Source organism: Epinephelus lanceolatus, chromosome 19, assembly GCF_041903045.1.
Source record: "Epinephelus lanceolatus isolate andai-2023 chromosome 19, ASM4190304v1, whole genome shotgun sequence".
NCBI lineage: Eukaryota > Metazoa > Chordata > Actinopteri > Perciformes > Serranidae > Epinephelus > Epinephelus lanceolatus.
Genome location: NC_135752.1, coordinates 23,431,491 through 23,449,955, shown reverse-complemented (window position 1 = coordinate 23,449,955; position 18,465 = coordinate 23,431,491). Strand labels below are relative to the sequence as shown.

General features: G+C 42.1%; 1 protein-coding gene across 1 annotated transcript in view; it reads left to right on the top strand.

Moving 5' to 3' along the window:
• The window catches only part of bcr (BCR activator of RhoGEF and GTPase), a 123,330-nt gene that overhangs the window by 54,109 nt on the left and 50,756 nt on the right, over positions 1-18,465 (top strand). Inside the window, exon 2 of the mRNA XM_033647116.2 lies at positions 16,205-16,389. Coding sequence (XP_033503007.1) covers positions 16,205-16,389 — 185 coding nt within the window. The remainder of the gene's footprint in view (positions 1-16,204; positions 16,390-18,465) is intronic.

The window sequence follows — 18,465 nt, the reverse complement described above, 5'->3', positions numbered from 1 at the left end:
AGAGATTATTGCTCAAGTATTCGTCTTTTCCAACTGTCAGCATACTAGTGTCTCTAAGATGGGGGTGTGCACGCATCACTCATTAATGATAACTTTAAAGTGTCACATTTTCTATCACACGTCAGACCTTGACATTGAACAATCACTCAGTGTGTTTTACTCCTGTTTTCACATCACGAGGCTCTGTCAGACTGGATGAAATGAAGCAGGAGCAACACTTTATTGTCATTTGTCTCTGTACTTGGCTAAAACAATGCCAAAGGAAATGTGGAGAATAGTTACCCTGATCTAAGCTTCAGGGTGAGATCAATTGACAGATGGGGTTTAGGAAATTTAGAGTGTGTAAATTAAAGACTGCTATTTATAAAAAGAGTAAGAGTAAATATCCCCAGTCAGCTGTTTTAGGCCACTCTGGGTCATGATTTTAAAACAAGACAGCGTTTTAGGGGGAGGTATGTGCTGTCAATAGCAGATAAGAGCTGGGGTGCACTCCCCAGCTAGTGATTTTATTGATTGAAGCAGTGATACTGTTAGTTAATTGGATTTCAGCTCCCCTGCTCGAGGCATACATGGATACCCACACTCACACATACGAACACATAGTAACACAAAACCCATGTGACCTGTGCCCCCACTCCTCCAATGCGTTAACCTCTAACCTCCGACCTTTGCTCTGTTGGAGTGCCTCCACCCTGCAGCAACAGACACATGAAAACACTTAGCACCTGTGATGTTAGGCAATGTTTGTTATTTATATGTTGTTCTTTCATTAGCCAGGTTAGCAGCATGGCTCCGTAGATGGTTATGTTGGTCAATTGAATTGTCGCAACTTTGGTCCAGACTGAAATATCTCAACAGGATCGCTGTGACATTGTGTTCACAGTGTTTTCCATGTGTTCTTTATTTGTAGCGGGCAGCCACAACATCAGCATTGCCCGCCGCCGTATTGTCGTTAAAAGTCCAAACCGTTTTAGACAAACCTGGTTGCGTTACCGTGGAAACCACACTTGTGTTGGTCATGTGAAATATGATGGCTACAATAGCTTGGAAAACACCATTATGGGGCACTGAGTTTCATTAATTTACTGTTTACCATCCATGTTTACTGGACATTCACATACCAGTGCAAACAGGAAGCAGATTTTCTACTCTGTGGTTGGTTGCTTAGTTACAGAAAATACTACCAAGATGGTGAAAAACTCACAAAGTGGCCCAGTACTGGATCCATCTGCTAATTGGTGTTTCATTTTGGTCTTCCCTCTGCATTAATGTGTCTAAGGACAAAAAAATAGTTTATTGATTTTCGGAGGTGGCCCTGCCTTCCTGCTCCTTGTGTGATCAAGGGGGAGCTGGTGGCAGGAGTGCAGCAGTACACATATTTGGGCACTGTCTTAGATGACAAGTTGAATTATGATGTGAACAATAACAGCATGTGTAAGAAGGCAAACCAACACCTAGTCTTTTAAGGAAGTTGAAGAGTTTTGATGTAGATAAGACAATCATGAAAATGTTCTACTCTGCTTTTATGGAGTCCATTCTTTCTGTTTACATTGTCTGGTTTGCTTTAGTCATGACTAATGTCTGTGTCTCAAATTGCCGGACAGGGGCATTAAAGTTTCATCTTAATTTTGCTTACCGTAAAAATACGACTAAAGATTTCTTTGCTTAGACCAACGACGAGGTGTTAGTGCTCCTGAAAGTGGCCTAATGAAAAAGGAGTACCCATTCAAGATGTAGACCTCACTATAATGTTTTAGCTTGACATGGTGTGACTGATAAGACCCAATCGAGAAGCAAATGTGGGGGTCCGCATTTCAGAAGTGTCAGATTCCACAAGTCCAGACTTAAATGCACCCCAGAGTTTACAAACTAGTAGAAGATATACTTTATTATTTAAAATTCACTCTGTTGTCATACACACACAAGCCCAAAATACACACACATATACAAACAGGACCTATACATCCATTAAATGGAGAGATGTCAGAATGAGGGGGCTGCCCATGGACAGTTGCCCCAAGCAGTTGGGGGTTTGGGTTTCGGCAGTGCCCAGGAGGCAAACTGGCACCTCTCCAGCTACCAGTCCATGCTCCATATTTGGTCCTGATAGGGACTTGAACTGGCAACCTGCCATTTCCAAACCCAAGTCCCTATGCGCTGAGCTGCTGACGCCCCTAAGCAGCCTTTTTGAAGTCTCTGTTTTAGGGGTTCAAATACGACCAAATAGTGTGGACGCTAGGTGTAAAAGTAACAATAGGTATGTGTTTTAAAACCAAAACATATCAATGTGGATGCAGCCTAAGATAGTGATCATGGAAGATGTTGTACTTGTCAAACATTATCATGTTAATACAATGTTAACAGCATGTTGTTGTGAGCATGTTAGCATGTTGACATTAGCATTTAGCCCGGTGCACCACCATGCCCACGTGTAGTCTAACAACAGTCAGTCATATCTTATTAGTTCTGATTATACAGTATATGCAGCATTTCTTAGAAGGTAAGTAACAAGAAATTGCATTACAGAAAAAGCAAATGTTTTATGTCACACATCAGAGTTTAACCACTTAGTTTTAAAGGGCATTTGTGGCCAGTTTCAGATACCATTGAATTGTTAATTGTTAATTTCTAGCTTCTTCTACAAAGATGATTCAGAATTTACCAGATATGAAAGCAGCTGTCATTGTGATCTTTTATTGTGGTTAACACAACAAGAGGATTTTCATTCACCAAACCACATCTTGATGACACTGTATTCAATCAGGATAAACGGTTTCAGTCACACTTTGGTGTGTTGGTGTGTTTGCTAGCATCTTTAAAACCAAGTTCAACAACTGTGGCAAAGATAAAGAAATAGCATTCCTGTCCGTCCCATTCATTCTATTTTTATCGGGCACATTAGAGCGTTTAAAACCCACACATTACTTATGATGGGCCACTGAGTGTTTTGCCATGGAGATTTAAGTGCCAGCTTCAGTGTAGATAAATTAATGAGGCTGCTCTCCCGCCCACACTGAAACACACGCGATTGCTGCGGTGCTCATGATGCATTAAAGAGAGTGTCAGAGGGCTGAGGTCTGCCCTCAAGATTTACCGCCGCGGTGAGATCGCAGACTGGCTCCTTCACAGGCCGGCGTGGAAGGGAAATGAGAGTACAGTGAAGAGACGTAACAAAAGGGCAGGAGCTGCTGAGGAAAGGTAGTATTTAGAGAGAGAGAGCTACAGTTGAGAGAGCAGATAGGAATGTGTTGTTGTTGTTTTTACCTTCAAGACAATACACATACAGTAAATACCGCTAAAGACCGTCAACGCTAAATTCCCACAGTCTACTGTTTGCTGACTTAACAACCTAAAAGCCAAGCATCTTCTATTTTTCATCACACATTACCATCTTTGCCCGTAGAAACCGCACTCTAATGAGCGCCGTCCACGTTCCAGAGCGGAGCTAGTAATTTCGCATGCTGTATTATTAATCAGAATCTCTGTGTGATTTTGCAGCAATTTGAACGCTTATTTCCCCCATAATGCTTCGGGGGTCAGGGTAATGAGTCTCCTTCCTAATGACTTTAGCAGTTGACAGAGAAGACACGACAGGCGCTTGTGGAATCAAAGGTTCATCTGGCAGATTGATGCATGTGTGGTTGAGTGTGTGTCCGCCGAGACAGGGGAGCGCTCTCCTTGAAAGTCTTGTGTGATCAAAGGAGGCGGCGGCGGGAAGGAGAGAGAGAATAGAAAAGACCGAAACAGAGAGAGGGAGAGGAGCGGTGGGTACAGAGGAGGATGTAAAACACACAGCGCCGAGGGAAGCTGACACAACGTACAAGATGCGACATGTGGCTGTGTGTGATTGGTTGTGTAATTATCTTTGTGTCCGTGTCTTTACTTCCACTGTAATTATGTTATTTTTGTGTTTGGGTCATTTTGGTCTGTATGTTTCTTCTACCTGCCTGCCTGTCAACTTTTGTCTTTTTCTCACAGTCTCTTTTCATCGGTCCTCCTTTTGATCAAATCATTTTTCTGCTCTAGTCCTTGTCTCTACTTTCCCATATTTTATACCCGACTTATGACAGTGATGAAGTATCTCCTGGCAGCAAGCGCCTGTAAACTCTGTAAAGATGACATTTGTGAAACACAGAATTGATACCAAATGCACTGTGTTGCTTTTCTCTGAATTATGTCATTGTACATTGAATAACCTTTTTTTTTGGACTGTATGTCACACAAAACGAGACCTTTGAAGGTGTCTCTTTGGGCTCTGGGAAATTATGATGGTTATTTTTCACAGTTTTCTTACAGTTTGCAGAGTTGACAATTCAGTGATTAATCAAAAATGTAATCAGCAGTTCGCTCGTGAAGTGAAAGTGACATTTACTTGCCGCACTAAACTTTTTAATTAGAGCAACTCCTGCACACTTTCTCACTTACAGCTGAAATATTAAATTACGTTTTGGGCTCTCCGACCTTCATCAGATATATGAGCAGCATTAAAACACTATAGTATATAGAGTGGCGTACTGGTAGTTGATGAGGTGTGTGTACTGTTAGGCAGAAGAAGGAAGTGGGTGCACTCTTCTGTATATTCCAATTGCTTTTTGGCTGATAGGTGGGTATATGAGCTTCCTCAGACATCCAATCATAGGACTACAGAGATTGATCTGACTGATGGTCACCTTGAACTTTGTCAAAAAGCATTTAAAGACTGATAACTTTTCACAAGTTTTTATAGTTGATTATGCGTGCATTTATCAAAGGTTCAGTGAAGCTTGAGTATAACTTTGTTAATGCTCCTTAGATGAACCACCATAAAAAAGTGATGATAGTGAAACATGATTGGCAGTAATATAGTGTTGGTATTCTGTAGAATTTTAAATTTGACAATTTAACAGGGATCTATTGTGCTTATCCTTATTTTCTATCATATATACAGTGTTACAATAATGGATGTTTATTTTAAGACTGTTCAGAATATTCTGTTTGTTTCCAGTTTTTTTATACTTTGGAGACAAGCTGACGTCAGCTTGTGACATTTTTCTTTACATGGTCCTCTGCTCCAGGCAAGCAACTGCAAGTGTTTATATTACTTTGCCTGAACTGTTACATGAAGCTAACATTAGAGAAATATGTAAATTTGGTAGCCAATGTTGTCAATTTCTCCCCAGTTTTGGATCATATGTCTGCAGGAACATGTCCGGTTGTGTTTAGAAAGCTTTTATTGGTGATATTTAAAAGAGAAAAGTGCCGCTATACACAGTCATTTCCTAGCTGCAAGTACACTGCTACATGTAGCTACATGCTAACATTAAGGGCTAACTATTAAGTACGTTAAGTTACAACATCTACCCATGTTACCCTTCCTAAACTTAACCTATGTAGCCTTACTTGCCTAAAAACAACCTACAAAGCTTTACTTGCCTTAACCTAACCTACATAACTTTTGTAAAGTATGTAACTTTACATTAAGGACCGGTGTGAAGTTTAGGAACATATGATTAAAAAACTACTTAAAACTACTACTAATAAAACTTCCTTTTGCTCTCTTTTGATTTATGAGACATATCTCAATCACACATTTTTTAATTTGCAAATAATCAAACTGAAATAGCATAAGTCCAGAAAAAGCTGAAATGTAGCTTCTGCAGGAACATGTCTGGTTGTGTTTAGACGCTTTTATTGGTGATTTTTTTACAGTAGAAAATGCCACTTTTCTCTGTTAAAGTAATTTCCCTGGCTGCAGTGATGGTGCAGAGATGCCAAGATGTGGAAAACCCAGAAACACTGACCAGTCAGAGCAGACTGGGGCTGTTAAGGAGGCGGGTTTAAAGACACAGGCGCTAAAATGGAACATCTCCGCCAGGGTGAATACAGGTGTTCAAGCACAGACTGATGAGGAAAATAAAGTGTTTTTGACCAGTAAAGCATAAACATCTTCAAGTAGACACCCAAAATACCAGGATGACCCTTAAAAAGTCCCCTTTAGAAAAAGGTCGTTGCAGATATCATCTTTTTTATTTCACACATTCTTCTCTCTTGTCGAAACGTGGCATCTACATCTCCCACATACACCTTGCCCACCAGCAGTTTCGAGGTTCAGGTGTGTTATGCTATCTGCTAATGTGGCCTCAAGCTGCTAGCCTAAAGCAGATGTGAGGAGTGGGCTGCAGAGGTCTGCCAAGGACTGTAAACAAAGCAGACCTATTAATAAACATATCATTTTAAAAGCTCAAACCTGTCAGTATCATAGAAGAATCAAACTGCTGTACAACTTCACAAGTGATTCTTAAATAGTTGTTCTTTTGGATCCCAGTAATCAGCATACTAAGCAGCCACAGGCAATACTGTAGGTGATGCCATGTTTGTCATATCTGACATTGTTTCTTTACCCGTGATAGATATTTATGACATGGAGAAGCATGGACAGACATCTGTTCCAATGAGTGGTTTAGGAAAACACACAAAACCACACACACATATAGGTACATTTAAAAAAGCTCACAGCAATAAACCAGCACCATGGAGTCACACAGTGAACAAAGCACCCCTGCATGCACACACAGATATCCACATTCCTCTGCTCATCTCTCTTCCTCCAGTGCTGTGTTTTCAGGCCGTGCCCTTTCCTGTGTAGCTTTTCTAATTCATCCCTGTTCTGCCACCTATCCCTCCATCCTGAAACAAAGGAACGATTACATCACTGCAGGGGGCGCTGTTTGTTTTTAAAGGAGCACCGTCTCTGACTTGGCGATCACCCCAGCTTTATAACTGAAACCGGCTGCTGCTGCTGCTGCTGCTGGGTCGTTTCCACAGAGATTATCAACGCTGAGGCAAAGAGATTACCTTCGGGAAGCAAATTGGTTTATTGTGATTTCTCAACTCGAGTAATGTTGATAATGCCAGGAAGCGAGAACAAGGAATTCACCAGCGGATAGACGTCAGACGGCCTTGGTTGCTGGGTGAAATGTATTCATGATAAATTGGTGACAATTGGATAAACAAGACGAGGAAAGTCGCTGCCTTCATATAGGGAACGTGCGGTCTCTTTGGTCCTCTCAAAGGAGCAATAGAAACACAAAAATAAATTCATAAAATAAAACAAGCTTCCAGGGACACATTGCCTCTGCAGGGATGCTGATTTGTGTTGCCAAATACACACTTTGCTTGTTAAGTGGAATTCAAGGCAGTCGTATCTTTTACAGCAATTCTGTGAAAAACGCCTTCAGGATTCATCTTTATCTTGTAAGCGCCCCAATCTTTTTACACTGAATGGCTTCTGTGAGGGATGCAAAGCGCCCACTGTGACCTCAAGTGAAAGCCAAGAATCCATCTCTAAACCGTCCCCATAGTCGTGTCTTCAGCGGGTGAAAGGAGGCGCACCTCTGGGTTGTCGTGCCCAACTTGCAGATATTGCCTACTTTAAGAATAGAGCCACCCGTTCAATTTATGACACCCTGCGTCTGCCCTCTAATGACAAGATAGTGACATTTATCAAATTAACTGCTGTCAAGCGCCTGTGCAGTCGCGGGAGGATTATGAGTGAAACGCTGTGCTCAAGTTCATTTGACGGCATGTCTGTCGCCCCCAGCGATGCTGTAGCTGAGGCTTCACTTTAATTTCCACAGCTTTCCACTTTTGCTCGTCTACCAGCCCCCTCTCTTCTCCTTTTAAATTGTCTCTAAATTGGATATTTAAGGGCATGTGAGAACTCAGGGGAAGGGGTGCCCTCGCTTTTTTCTTTTCCTCTCCTTGCGGCAACTCTCACCCCAGTTCCCTTTCCGTCATAGTTTACTGTACAATACTGCGTATGTGTTTTACACCATTTTTGAAAAGAGCAACGTTATTCCGGAGACAGGGGCGCATCTTATTTATCTCCAGCATCCAGACGTGGCCTCTTCAATAAGCTTAGCCGTCCCAAATCCAGCCCACTGTATATGAATCAGATTTAGTGGAGGGGGGTGCAGGAGGAAGCCATTAAAACACACCATTCGATCTCTGATTACATTCTCCTCCTCATCAAAAAGCAGGATTAAGAGAGAGGGCTCTGAGTGTTGTAGTGTAACAATAGGGTCCTATGAGGCTGGGTGGGGCTTTAAGGTAAGCGTGTGAATGTGCGTGTGAGAAAGAACCAGAGGTGGGGTTGTATTGGCAGTGTTAGGATGACAGGCCTCCTCATATAAAGGAGTCAGCAGCCGGGGCAGATTTATGACAGCCATGCTGAGTGGAAAACGTGATGGGGGATGGAGAGGCAGCTCACTATCGAGGATATCTTATGCCTCCTTTGAGAGTCACTCCCTCTCTCTCTCTCCAATTTCATGGCTCTCAGTCTGTCGCGTTGTCTTTGTCTTTCTGTCTTTTTGTTACTGTAAATCATTTTCTTTCTTATTATTGTAATTTTTTATAATTATTCCTGTCATAGTGGCTCAATTCCTCTTTTATTTTTTTTTTACTTTCACCCCTCCCCTCCCTTCCTGAAGCACCACACAGAGCATTGCAGGGCTTTAGGCAACAATTGTTTCCTTTGTCCGTCAGCCACACACTCTCTTTATCGCAATTAAACTCAGACAAGCCTTTTAATTCCTCGTGTGTGTGAGAATGAGCGAGGCAAACGAAGGTCAGCTCATTCATCTTTTTAAGCTGTTGCACTCTAGCACTGTTACACTGTGAAAAGATGTTGTATCCATTGTGGCTTAGAGCAAGGACAGGAAAGACTGAGACTCTGTCAAAGGAAAGGGCAGAGAGAAGAGGTTTGAGAATGAGGAGAGAGTAAACGTGGGATAGCTTGAGACAAAAGATGAAAAGAGACAGAGAGTGTGTCGAGGGGCCTCTCAAAATGACATCTCATTACAAGAAGGCACCTGGTAGTGCCCGAAACATGTCGTGTGCCTAAAACGTAATGAGGCACTGCAAACTCACACAAAAGAAAGACTCTTTTTACAGGTCGTTTAGTGCTGGGTATCATTTAGATGCTATTATCTTTATACTGACTTTGATGAATATAAAAATGTTTTTCTACGAAACTGTTTTTTTTTTTCTATTTTAAAGAAACAGTTTGACATTTTGGGAAATGAGCTTATGCGCTCTCTTGCTGAGAGTAAAACTAGACGTTTGTACGCTAAGTGTGGAGCTATAGCCAGCAGATCATTAGCTTAGCTTAGCATAAAGACTGGAAGCAAGGGAAAACTGCTAGTCTGGCCCATGTACACATATTTTTTTTTAAATAGATACATTCCCCGGAAAGAAAAAATGAACTTCAGGTCCTCATGTGTGGAGCTGGAACAAATGCACTTGAAATAAGTTAAAAGGCCTTTATTTAAAAACATGGCTGCTTACATTAAAACGCCGGTTTCGGTTCAGTGTTCAGAGGCAAACATTTTTTAAAGAAAATTAAAGAAAAAACTAAACTGCATCAAAATAAGAAATTACTCAACAAACATTAAAATAACAAAATGATTTGAAAAATAAATAAATAAATAAATAAAATACAGTGCAAAATACCTCCGTGCACACAAGAACGCAAAAATGGCTCCATTCTCCTTTTGTCATAAAGGTTACCTTTACCTTTACATTTTTCAGAGGTAATATTAGCCTGTGCCTTTGCTCTCATAACCATTACACCCTCAACATAAGGACGAAGGAACTTACTCAAAGATATGAGTGATCTGGGCATGTAAAAGTTTTCCTTTCCGCTCCACATTAAGAACAGTCCCATCATCCACTGGTTTGACCACGTCTGATCCAAAACTGCTGTTTCTGACGGACTTTAAACCATGGACACTGAGGTGGACCAAATAACAGTGAGCACAGCAGGTGGCTGCATTTGTCCATGAAGTGGTGCAACAGTGCTAAGTTTAAGTATAGTCATTAATTAATGTAAGCGAACCGGTAGTCCGCCATTTTTGTAACTGTTTTTGGTGGATGCTCATAACACAAAGCAACAATGGACATCGAAAATTGAGAAGATGATGTCATTGTTTGCCAAATGCTCCAGTTTACGTGTCTACACCGATACAAAATCCTCACCTTAAAAGGTGTTTAAAAAATTCTGCATTTTAGTGACCTAAAACTGCCAAAAAACATAGAGAAATGTGTAAAAAAAAATGTTTGTATACTGTACGTGTAGACGGGGCCTGAAGCTCACTGAAAACACATCTTGTATGTTAATCTACAAAATCAATAGAGAAAAGAGGAGTGTAAAGTTGCTATAAATGTTGAATTTAGATGTGCTATAAGGCAGATTTTTTTTTTTTTTACAAAGCCAGGATAGCTGTGTCCCTGTGCTCCCCGTCTTTGTGCTCCCTTATGCTCTCATATTCTGTTTATGGACACTAAAGTGGTATTGATCTTCTCAAGAAAGCAAACATACAAATTTCTCAAAAGGTTGAAGCATTCCTTTGGCAAAAGAAGCAAGAACGATCTAATCAAATATAAATAAAATACATTATGTGTCTAATCAGATATTCAGTGCCAACTTTTGGTAGCTGGCAGGTTTCAACACTGGGATCTGTACCAAAAACATATTGAGGTTCGATACCAAGCCCTAGACTTCTCAGGTACTTTGAGAGTTGCACACAGATGTATAATCCATTCCTCTCGAAGTGCATACAGCTCCAAATAATCCCTTCACTGTGCATCACACACAGAAGTTGTAATGATTTAACAGTTGCAAACAGCTCCCATGTTCTGTATTTGAAGCCCAGAGTCTTGTATTATATAGGACGTCCCATCAACAGATCAGTGTCACATGATACCCTGATACCCTGATACCCCTGCCCTGCCTGTGTGATATTGTTTTGGAAAGACCCATGTGTTGCCATGGCAGCAGAGCACCGGCTATTCCCCATGTGATTGTAGTTTTCCACCTGCAGCAGGAAAAAAGACCTGTTCCCCTCCCAAACACTGTTTCCATGTAAACATTTTACAGGAATGTATGTGTGTGTGTGAGCATATGTGTGTGTGTGTGTGTGGGTGTGTGCGTGTGTGTGTTTCTGGGGATAGAAGCAGATTTTAGCCGTTTTATTTTGCCAATAGCTCCAGGAAGAAATCAATGGGTGGACTGTTTTTTGGAGAATGATATAAGGCGCTTGTGTGTGTGTGTGTGTGTGTGTGTGTGTGCGCGCGCACATATGTGTTCGCTTTTCTGTCATATTTGCAGTTTACTCTTTTCCTGAGGGAGAGGGGGGGTCGTTTGGGAAACGAGAGTAGTGGAAAGTGAGGCAGCTCAGGGCAGGAGGAGCAAGATGCTGATCTGTGAGCAGCGTGAGGATGAAAAGGCCAGCTGTGGAGGCCACAAATCAGCGTAAACACAAGCAATCTGTTCACAGGATGGGTAAAGAGAAGAGACGGCACAAGGTAAAGAAAGAGGAAGTTAGATATATGTGGAGATGCAGGGGCCCACAAACAAAGAGCGTGAGAGATAGAGGGAGAAACTGACTCAGGGCGGCGTTAGAAGCAGCGTCTGGGCCGAGATGAGGTCAGACGTGGACAGAATGAAGCCTAGTGTTTAACGACCACAGGCTATAGTGACCCATTAACAGACTTGTAAAGCTCAGTCCCTCCCCCACTGGAAACTGCTGGTTAGAAGATATTGGTGAACACTATATAAGGCAAGCCAACGAGTAATTCCTCTATGAATCCTTCGTCTGTTTATAAAAGAAAACCTCTGGATGTTTTATTTGCAAAAAGCAGAAAAACTGGAGCTATTTACCTTGTAGCTTTTGTACCTTGGAGACACATATACCCCAGAAGACACACTGTTTAGTCAAAGTCAGCGCTGCGGTGATTCATTTGGCGTGTCGTATATTTTATCTATCATTATTATTCACTGTGGTTTTGAGTCTGCGCCCCCTTTTAACCAAGAGGTGGTTACAGCCTAAAAAATGTTGTTTGGATGCTCAATATTTCTGGCCTCAGGGTTGTGTGGGCACTGCAGGCATTCCTCACACACACACACACACACACACATGCACACAACCTCAGTGTGTTTCTAGTGACAGCATGTTTCCAAAGCAAGGTGGTAGGAAGATTAAAATAAGTCAGCTGGAGATGTTATGTTCCCTCACATGAACACACAGAGGGTGGGGTTTGGGAGCAAAGACTGTAAAAAGAAAAACATGTCAGGATGCCACTTTTCACACTTGGTGTTTTTCACATCCACACCCCGTACTTCTAGTCCTTAAAATGTTAACAAGCTTTAAAAAGGTTAGATCTGGCAACTCAGTGACGCTAGCTACTATAAATAGAGAGAGCTGCACCCTGCTGTGGGTGAATGTATGTACATGCTTTATAAATACATAAAAGCTTCTTTCCAGTTTTTAATAGACAACATGACATCACCCTTGTCCCGCTGCTTTCCTTTGGCTCCTTTCTTTGGATTTAGAATTGGATTTTTCCCATCACGTTTAAGGCACGTCTGTTTCTGGCCCCAAGCTATAGTAGAAATGTTGACCCAATACGAGCCAGTCACAGCCTAAGATCCTCAGGTGGAGCCTTTCTGATCGTTCCAAAGTCAGGGCCCTTTGGCTTTGGAATAACCTGCCTGAGGAGATAATTCTGACTTCTTTTAAATCTCCTCTTACAACTCATCTTTACAGATGATTCTTTTATGTGATGCATCTTTTTATTGTCTTTTCATTGTCTTACCGTTGTTATATTACCTTCTGCTGATTTGCTTTGTCTGTCAAAGCACTTTGTAAACTCTGTTTTTAAAGGTGCTATATTACGAAAACTACAAATTTTCCTAGTCGACCAATAGTCGTCATCTAGGGCCATTAGTCGACTAGTCACCTGCATGTTTATGATATTAATTTAATTATTAAACACAATGGTTTGAGTTGAAGGTGTGAGAATAGTATCAGTAACATTGTTAACACTGTGCTACATTACAGAGAAATACAAACCGTACTAATGAACCTTCATTAATATAGGCCTATATTTTATCTACAAGTGCACGTCACACACTGAGCGAGCCGACTGTTAATGCTGTGGGCAAAGCAGTAATGATTGTGCTAAGTGGCTAATGGGCATGTAGCTACTTCCATGTTTCAGATGATACGTCATGTTTGTAGTCGACCAATGAAGATGAGTTTACATATCACCTTGGGTTCGTCCTTCACCTTCTCAAAATGATCCCACACTTTGGATCTGCTGCCCGACATGTTATTAACTAGCCTGTGGAATAACCACAGGTACCAGCCCTGGAAATTAATGTGACTCCTGTCTGACCTGCTGAGCGTGGCCACTTCCTGTGTCTGTCCTTTCAAATTAAATTCCCACATGGTCCTGTCATACAAATTTTATTTAAGTTAGTATTTATTTTGACAAGACACAGCTCATAATAGAGTTTCACTTTTTTTTCCCGTGTTTAATCAACCAATGAAATCTTACCGACAAATGACCTTTCCGGTCGACTAACTTTTGGCCAACTATTAGGCCGCAGTCCTAATAAAATATAACCTAAAGTGATACTACAGGGCAATTCAGTCATCACACTGCAAGTTAGAAAAGGCTGAAGGAGAGGATAAAGGAAGGTGTTAATGAACACAACAACACATTAAGCAGGAGTCTATGGAAATGATGAAATATAAATAACAGCTTATGTGTAAGGGTTGCAAAATAGCAGCAGAGACTCATACTAAGACCTAAAAATGAATGAAGTAAGCTACTCAGTTTTGTTTGCTGCGTGGTTTGGCATTGTGCAAAGAGACTGTTTGCACACAAACACACACACAAACACACACACACACAGAGCCTCTATGTTGGTCTTTGCTTGGCAGGATGCCGCTGGTCGAATCAGGCACAGTGGGCAGCACCCGCCCACAGGCGGCAGCGAGTACGCGGAGCGAGCAGTGGGTGGGCTGAAGGTCAGATGAGCCCTGGACACTCTGGCATTGTTCTTTCTGCCTCTTTTTTGCTCACGCTATGACCTGTGACTGTAAGAGCATATGTCTAGGCTGGTGTAAGCCAAAGATTCATTAAACACAATGAAAGGGGGACTGTAGAGGCAACAGGGGTACAAACTGTTTCAGTAGTTGTGTGTTCTCGGCTGCAGGATGCTTATAAATGGTGCAAACTGGCGTGTATCCTGCGTGTTTGTGTGTTTGACTCCAGAAAGTGCCCTGGCATGTTATTAGTGTGAGTCAGCACTGAGGAGGCACGGCCAGCTCTCTGAGAAGTGCGACTCTGTTGAATGTAGGAGTGGGAGGAGATGAGCAAAAGGTCTTCTGTTGCATTTCAGATGCATGATGTCTTCCCTTCAGCTGTTACGCACCAAACGATTCCCCAAACCACTGACTGTCTCCTCCTGGAAGCTGAACAATCTGAACTCACCAAAGCATTTTCGCTGGAAGCTACAACTTGAACTCAAATGGAATGCATCACCTCACTGAGTGTGACGTCATAAAGCAAAGTCATTTGTAGTCAAATTGTAGTTTGTTCGCTCCCTGACCTTTATTTATAGCTCTTCTTGTCTCTCCCACCTCTCCTTGTAAAGGGCAGCGCACATAATCATACGCAAAACCACTTTGTGCTGCCCGTGCTGTTATTTTTCCACAAAGAAAAAGTGATAGCGCCCACCGCAGAAGCAGGTCAGTGGGAGGTTGCTGAAAATTTCCCCTGAGATGCTGCACTCGCTGTTGAAATTATTTGAACCTTGACCCAGTTTGTAGTCGGCCTCTTCAAGTGCTTCCTCTCAGAGCTTTATGTTTTTGTATGAGTGCCTGAACAAAGATGCAGGGGGGAACTCATTTTGTGTGCCCCAGTTTCTAGAGCCGCATTAATTAGTGGTGGAAATTAACTCTACAATGCATGACAACCTCCTGAGAGGCCAGCCAGCAGATGTAAGATATGGATCTACCCAGTGTGCATTGTAAAGGAACAGGTAACATTAAAGGAACACTTCACCCACCTGCAAAATGACCATTTGTGTATCAGTTCCTCACAGCGTGTTACCTTGAGTTTGTAATGAAAGCTTTATTTTTTTTGCCTCCAGGGTGAACGGAGAATCCAAAAAAGGCAAACATTTTTCATTTAAAATGGGTGGGGTCTGCAGTTAACAACAGCAAAACTATATTAAAACATAGGCTTAGTGGTAGAGCAGGTGCCCCATGTACAAGGCTGTTGCCACAGCAGCCCGGGTTCGAATCCAGCCTGTGGCCCTTTGCTGCATGTCATGCCCCCTTCTCTCTCTCCCCCTTTCACATTTACCTGTCCTGTTCATTAAAGGCAAAATGCCCAAAAAAAATCTTAAAAAAAAAACAAAAAAAAAAAAACAGCTGTTTACAAACTCTGTTTCCAAGTCTCATTTATCCAGCCATATGCTCAATACTTCCCATACACATGCATTTTTGCCAAAAGGTAACAGTATTTCTAGTGCTACTTGCGAGGGCAGTAAGGTTTAATTGAATCCATGCCTGAGACTGTTCGTACAGAAGTGTTTTAAACGTCTTGATAGCCTGCGTCCTCATATGAGGACATCAGATTTTGGGTTTACTTGACCCTTATACTTAATTCTGCTTAACTTAGACCTGCTGTCCTTGTTCATGGACACTTTTAGTGCCAACTAGTGGTAGTAAGAGCACACTACACTAATCCATGTAAAAACAAGATGGCAGCCATCTCTGCCAAGTCAGTCTGCAGCCGATCCCGACACAGAAGTGGACAAGGTCCAAAACCTGATCAGATTTTATGGTTGAAACTTGTTTATTAATGATTAATAATGTTTATAGTTTGATGTGGCAACAAATTGGAATTTTAGCAACAGTAAGAAGATAAGATGCTGTTAATTAGGAAGTACTTGGATGTTTTGATATGGTTTTGCTGTTGTCAAACACAGTACCCATTTACTTCAATTTATAAAGAACGTTGTCCTTTTTTGGATTCTCCATCCATCATGGAGGCATATGAGAAAAACTGTTTGCTTCACGCTACGTGCAATTAATATACAAATGGTCATTTTGCACGTGAACCATTCCTTTTATGGATATTTGGTAGATTAAACTTACTGAAGCAGTGCAAGGAGACTGTTTGGCATCACCAAATGTCAGTTTTATAATTCCCAGTTTGTCCTGTTTTACACTGAATGCAGTGCTGAAAGCTTCACAGGTGGCATGAGTTTGAGTTTTTGCAAAGAGCGTCTAAATGTCTGCATTAAAAGTGGTTGAAAGAAAGCTGTGTAAAAGGTACAAATCTAAGGTCTTGTTTTCTCTTGTCACAGATGGTCATTTCACCGGAACCCCTCCCACGTACGGTTACGATGCAGACCGCGCAGAGGAGCAGCGGAGGCACCACGACATCCTGCCGTACATCGATGACTCACCGTCCTCTTCACCGCACCTCAGCTCCAAGAGCCGCAGCAGTCGGGACACCCTCTCCTCGGGATCGTTAGAGTCCTCCAAGTCGGTCAGTATTCCATAACACCGTCTTCGACTGCTATACATCAGGCACATTTTCTCAACAGTTTTCTTCCCGACTATTGATACAAAGCATATGGATTAACAATTCAACAAGCATGGCTAGAATCACTCCTCAATGGCCAATAGTCACATACTTTGACCTCAATACACTGCAGGAAGTGGGCTAATCTATTCTTAGAGCAATCCCACTCCGCCAAAAATCTGTCAATCGACGAGGATTGATAAAGGACAACAACGCCGGCCTCATGACCCCAGAGGCAGTCATCCAGCGAAGAAACTCATCCCCCTTAAGAATCTGGCTCTTTCTCATCCAGGGTATTAGGCAGAATTACCTATCACCTCCATCACCCCATCACTGCCTTCATCCTCTTACCCTCCCTCCTTTACTCTCTCTTGTCTGCGGAGGGAAAACCAGTGATCTATGACGTCTGGTGCTCTTCGAAGGTTACCATGGAGAGGGCACACACACGCGCACACACACACACACACACACACACACACACACACTAAAACCTCAGCGTCAGCAAACATGAAAATGAACAGCCAGAGTCTATTTCAGCATTTGCACATTATTTCTTGCACCAAAGAATATGTGAGGAGCAGACGAACGCACTACTGCAGAGCTACATATGTTCGATTAGGACAGAGTGGTATTGTGGGAGAATGTAATACGCTAATACTGCCTCCCTGCACTGTGCCCTTGGAGGAAGTAATCGCATCAGTGGTCATGAAGCAGTATCCGTTACTCCACCCCCTCAGTCTTCGCTCTCCGGCTGAGCTAGAGAGCGAGCGCTTGTCCATCTGATTGATGGCTTGAATCTGCCAATAAATGATGAGTCCCTTGACTGCATCCGACCTTTGACCTGTGAGCTGGGAACTCTCGCTGATTTTAATTTATACACATAAATGCACATGTCTGCTTCAGGTTGCACAAGCCAATGCTGTCTTTTACGTACACAGATGCACGCACCCTCTTCTCTCGGAGCAGAATGATAGATTCATTGTTGAAGACAATTTGCAGTCTCATGTTTAGAGGCAGAATCCTGGAGGAAACCAGACGCTGTGTGTGTTTAGGGTTGGCAGAAGCAGCATCTGATGGCTAGTTAAATATATTATGCAGCCAAACAACGATTATCCATCAGCGAATTCTCCACGCAGCCAGACATGCTTTTAATAACTGCCATGAAAATGGAGTTACCATCGTCCTTGATTTGCCCTTGGACGGCCACCCTTCAAACATCAGCCCAGTCTGCTCCTCTAATTGATGAGTCAGAGCCAGACGAGCAATGATTGGCTCAGCGAGAGCTGATGGTTTTATGATGTCACTGTGATGAGTCATCACCATCAGTAAAACTGCTGATTTAATTTTCCACTGTGGCCCTTTTTCTCTCATATTCTGACTCTTCTCCGCACTGAAGAGGGACAGGAGGGGGGTCAGTGAGAGGAAGTCAGCTCAAGTATAAGGATTGTGCTGTAATGTGTTTTCTTATCATTTTGCTGAATCACTGACCACATATGTTACACATTGTAATCCTAGTGCACAGTGTGATACATAGTTGTAGGTCAATCAAGGACAGTCAGAGCCCACTTTCTTCCTCTCTTCAAGTCATTATTCTTGGGCATTTAAATACCTCTTATAAGATAGTTGACAGTAGGGATGGGTGATGTATCGATTTTATATATATCACAGTTTGTTTCATGTGTGATGTATGAAATGACTATGTTGCAAACATGAAGTATAAACTGTCATATCGTTTTAAGTCATCTGCGTTAGACTCGCTTTGGCGTTTTTGTTCTTTTGCGCTCTCCTATGCCTGTCAGCCTCTTACAGACCAAAAAAATAAATAAATAAATAAGGCTCATAATTATGATGCGTTACATACACACTTCTTCGCCCATCCAGACCACCCTCTCCTGGGCAATAGTGTCTGAGCAGATGAAGCCTGTGTTTTTGTATCTGCAGGGCTTAATACCACAACCATTTAGACGCTTTTTGCAACCATGGAGCACCAGTGCATCTTGCAAATATTATTAATGTATTAACTAACTAGAGTGCTGTTAG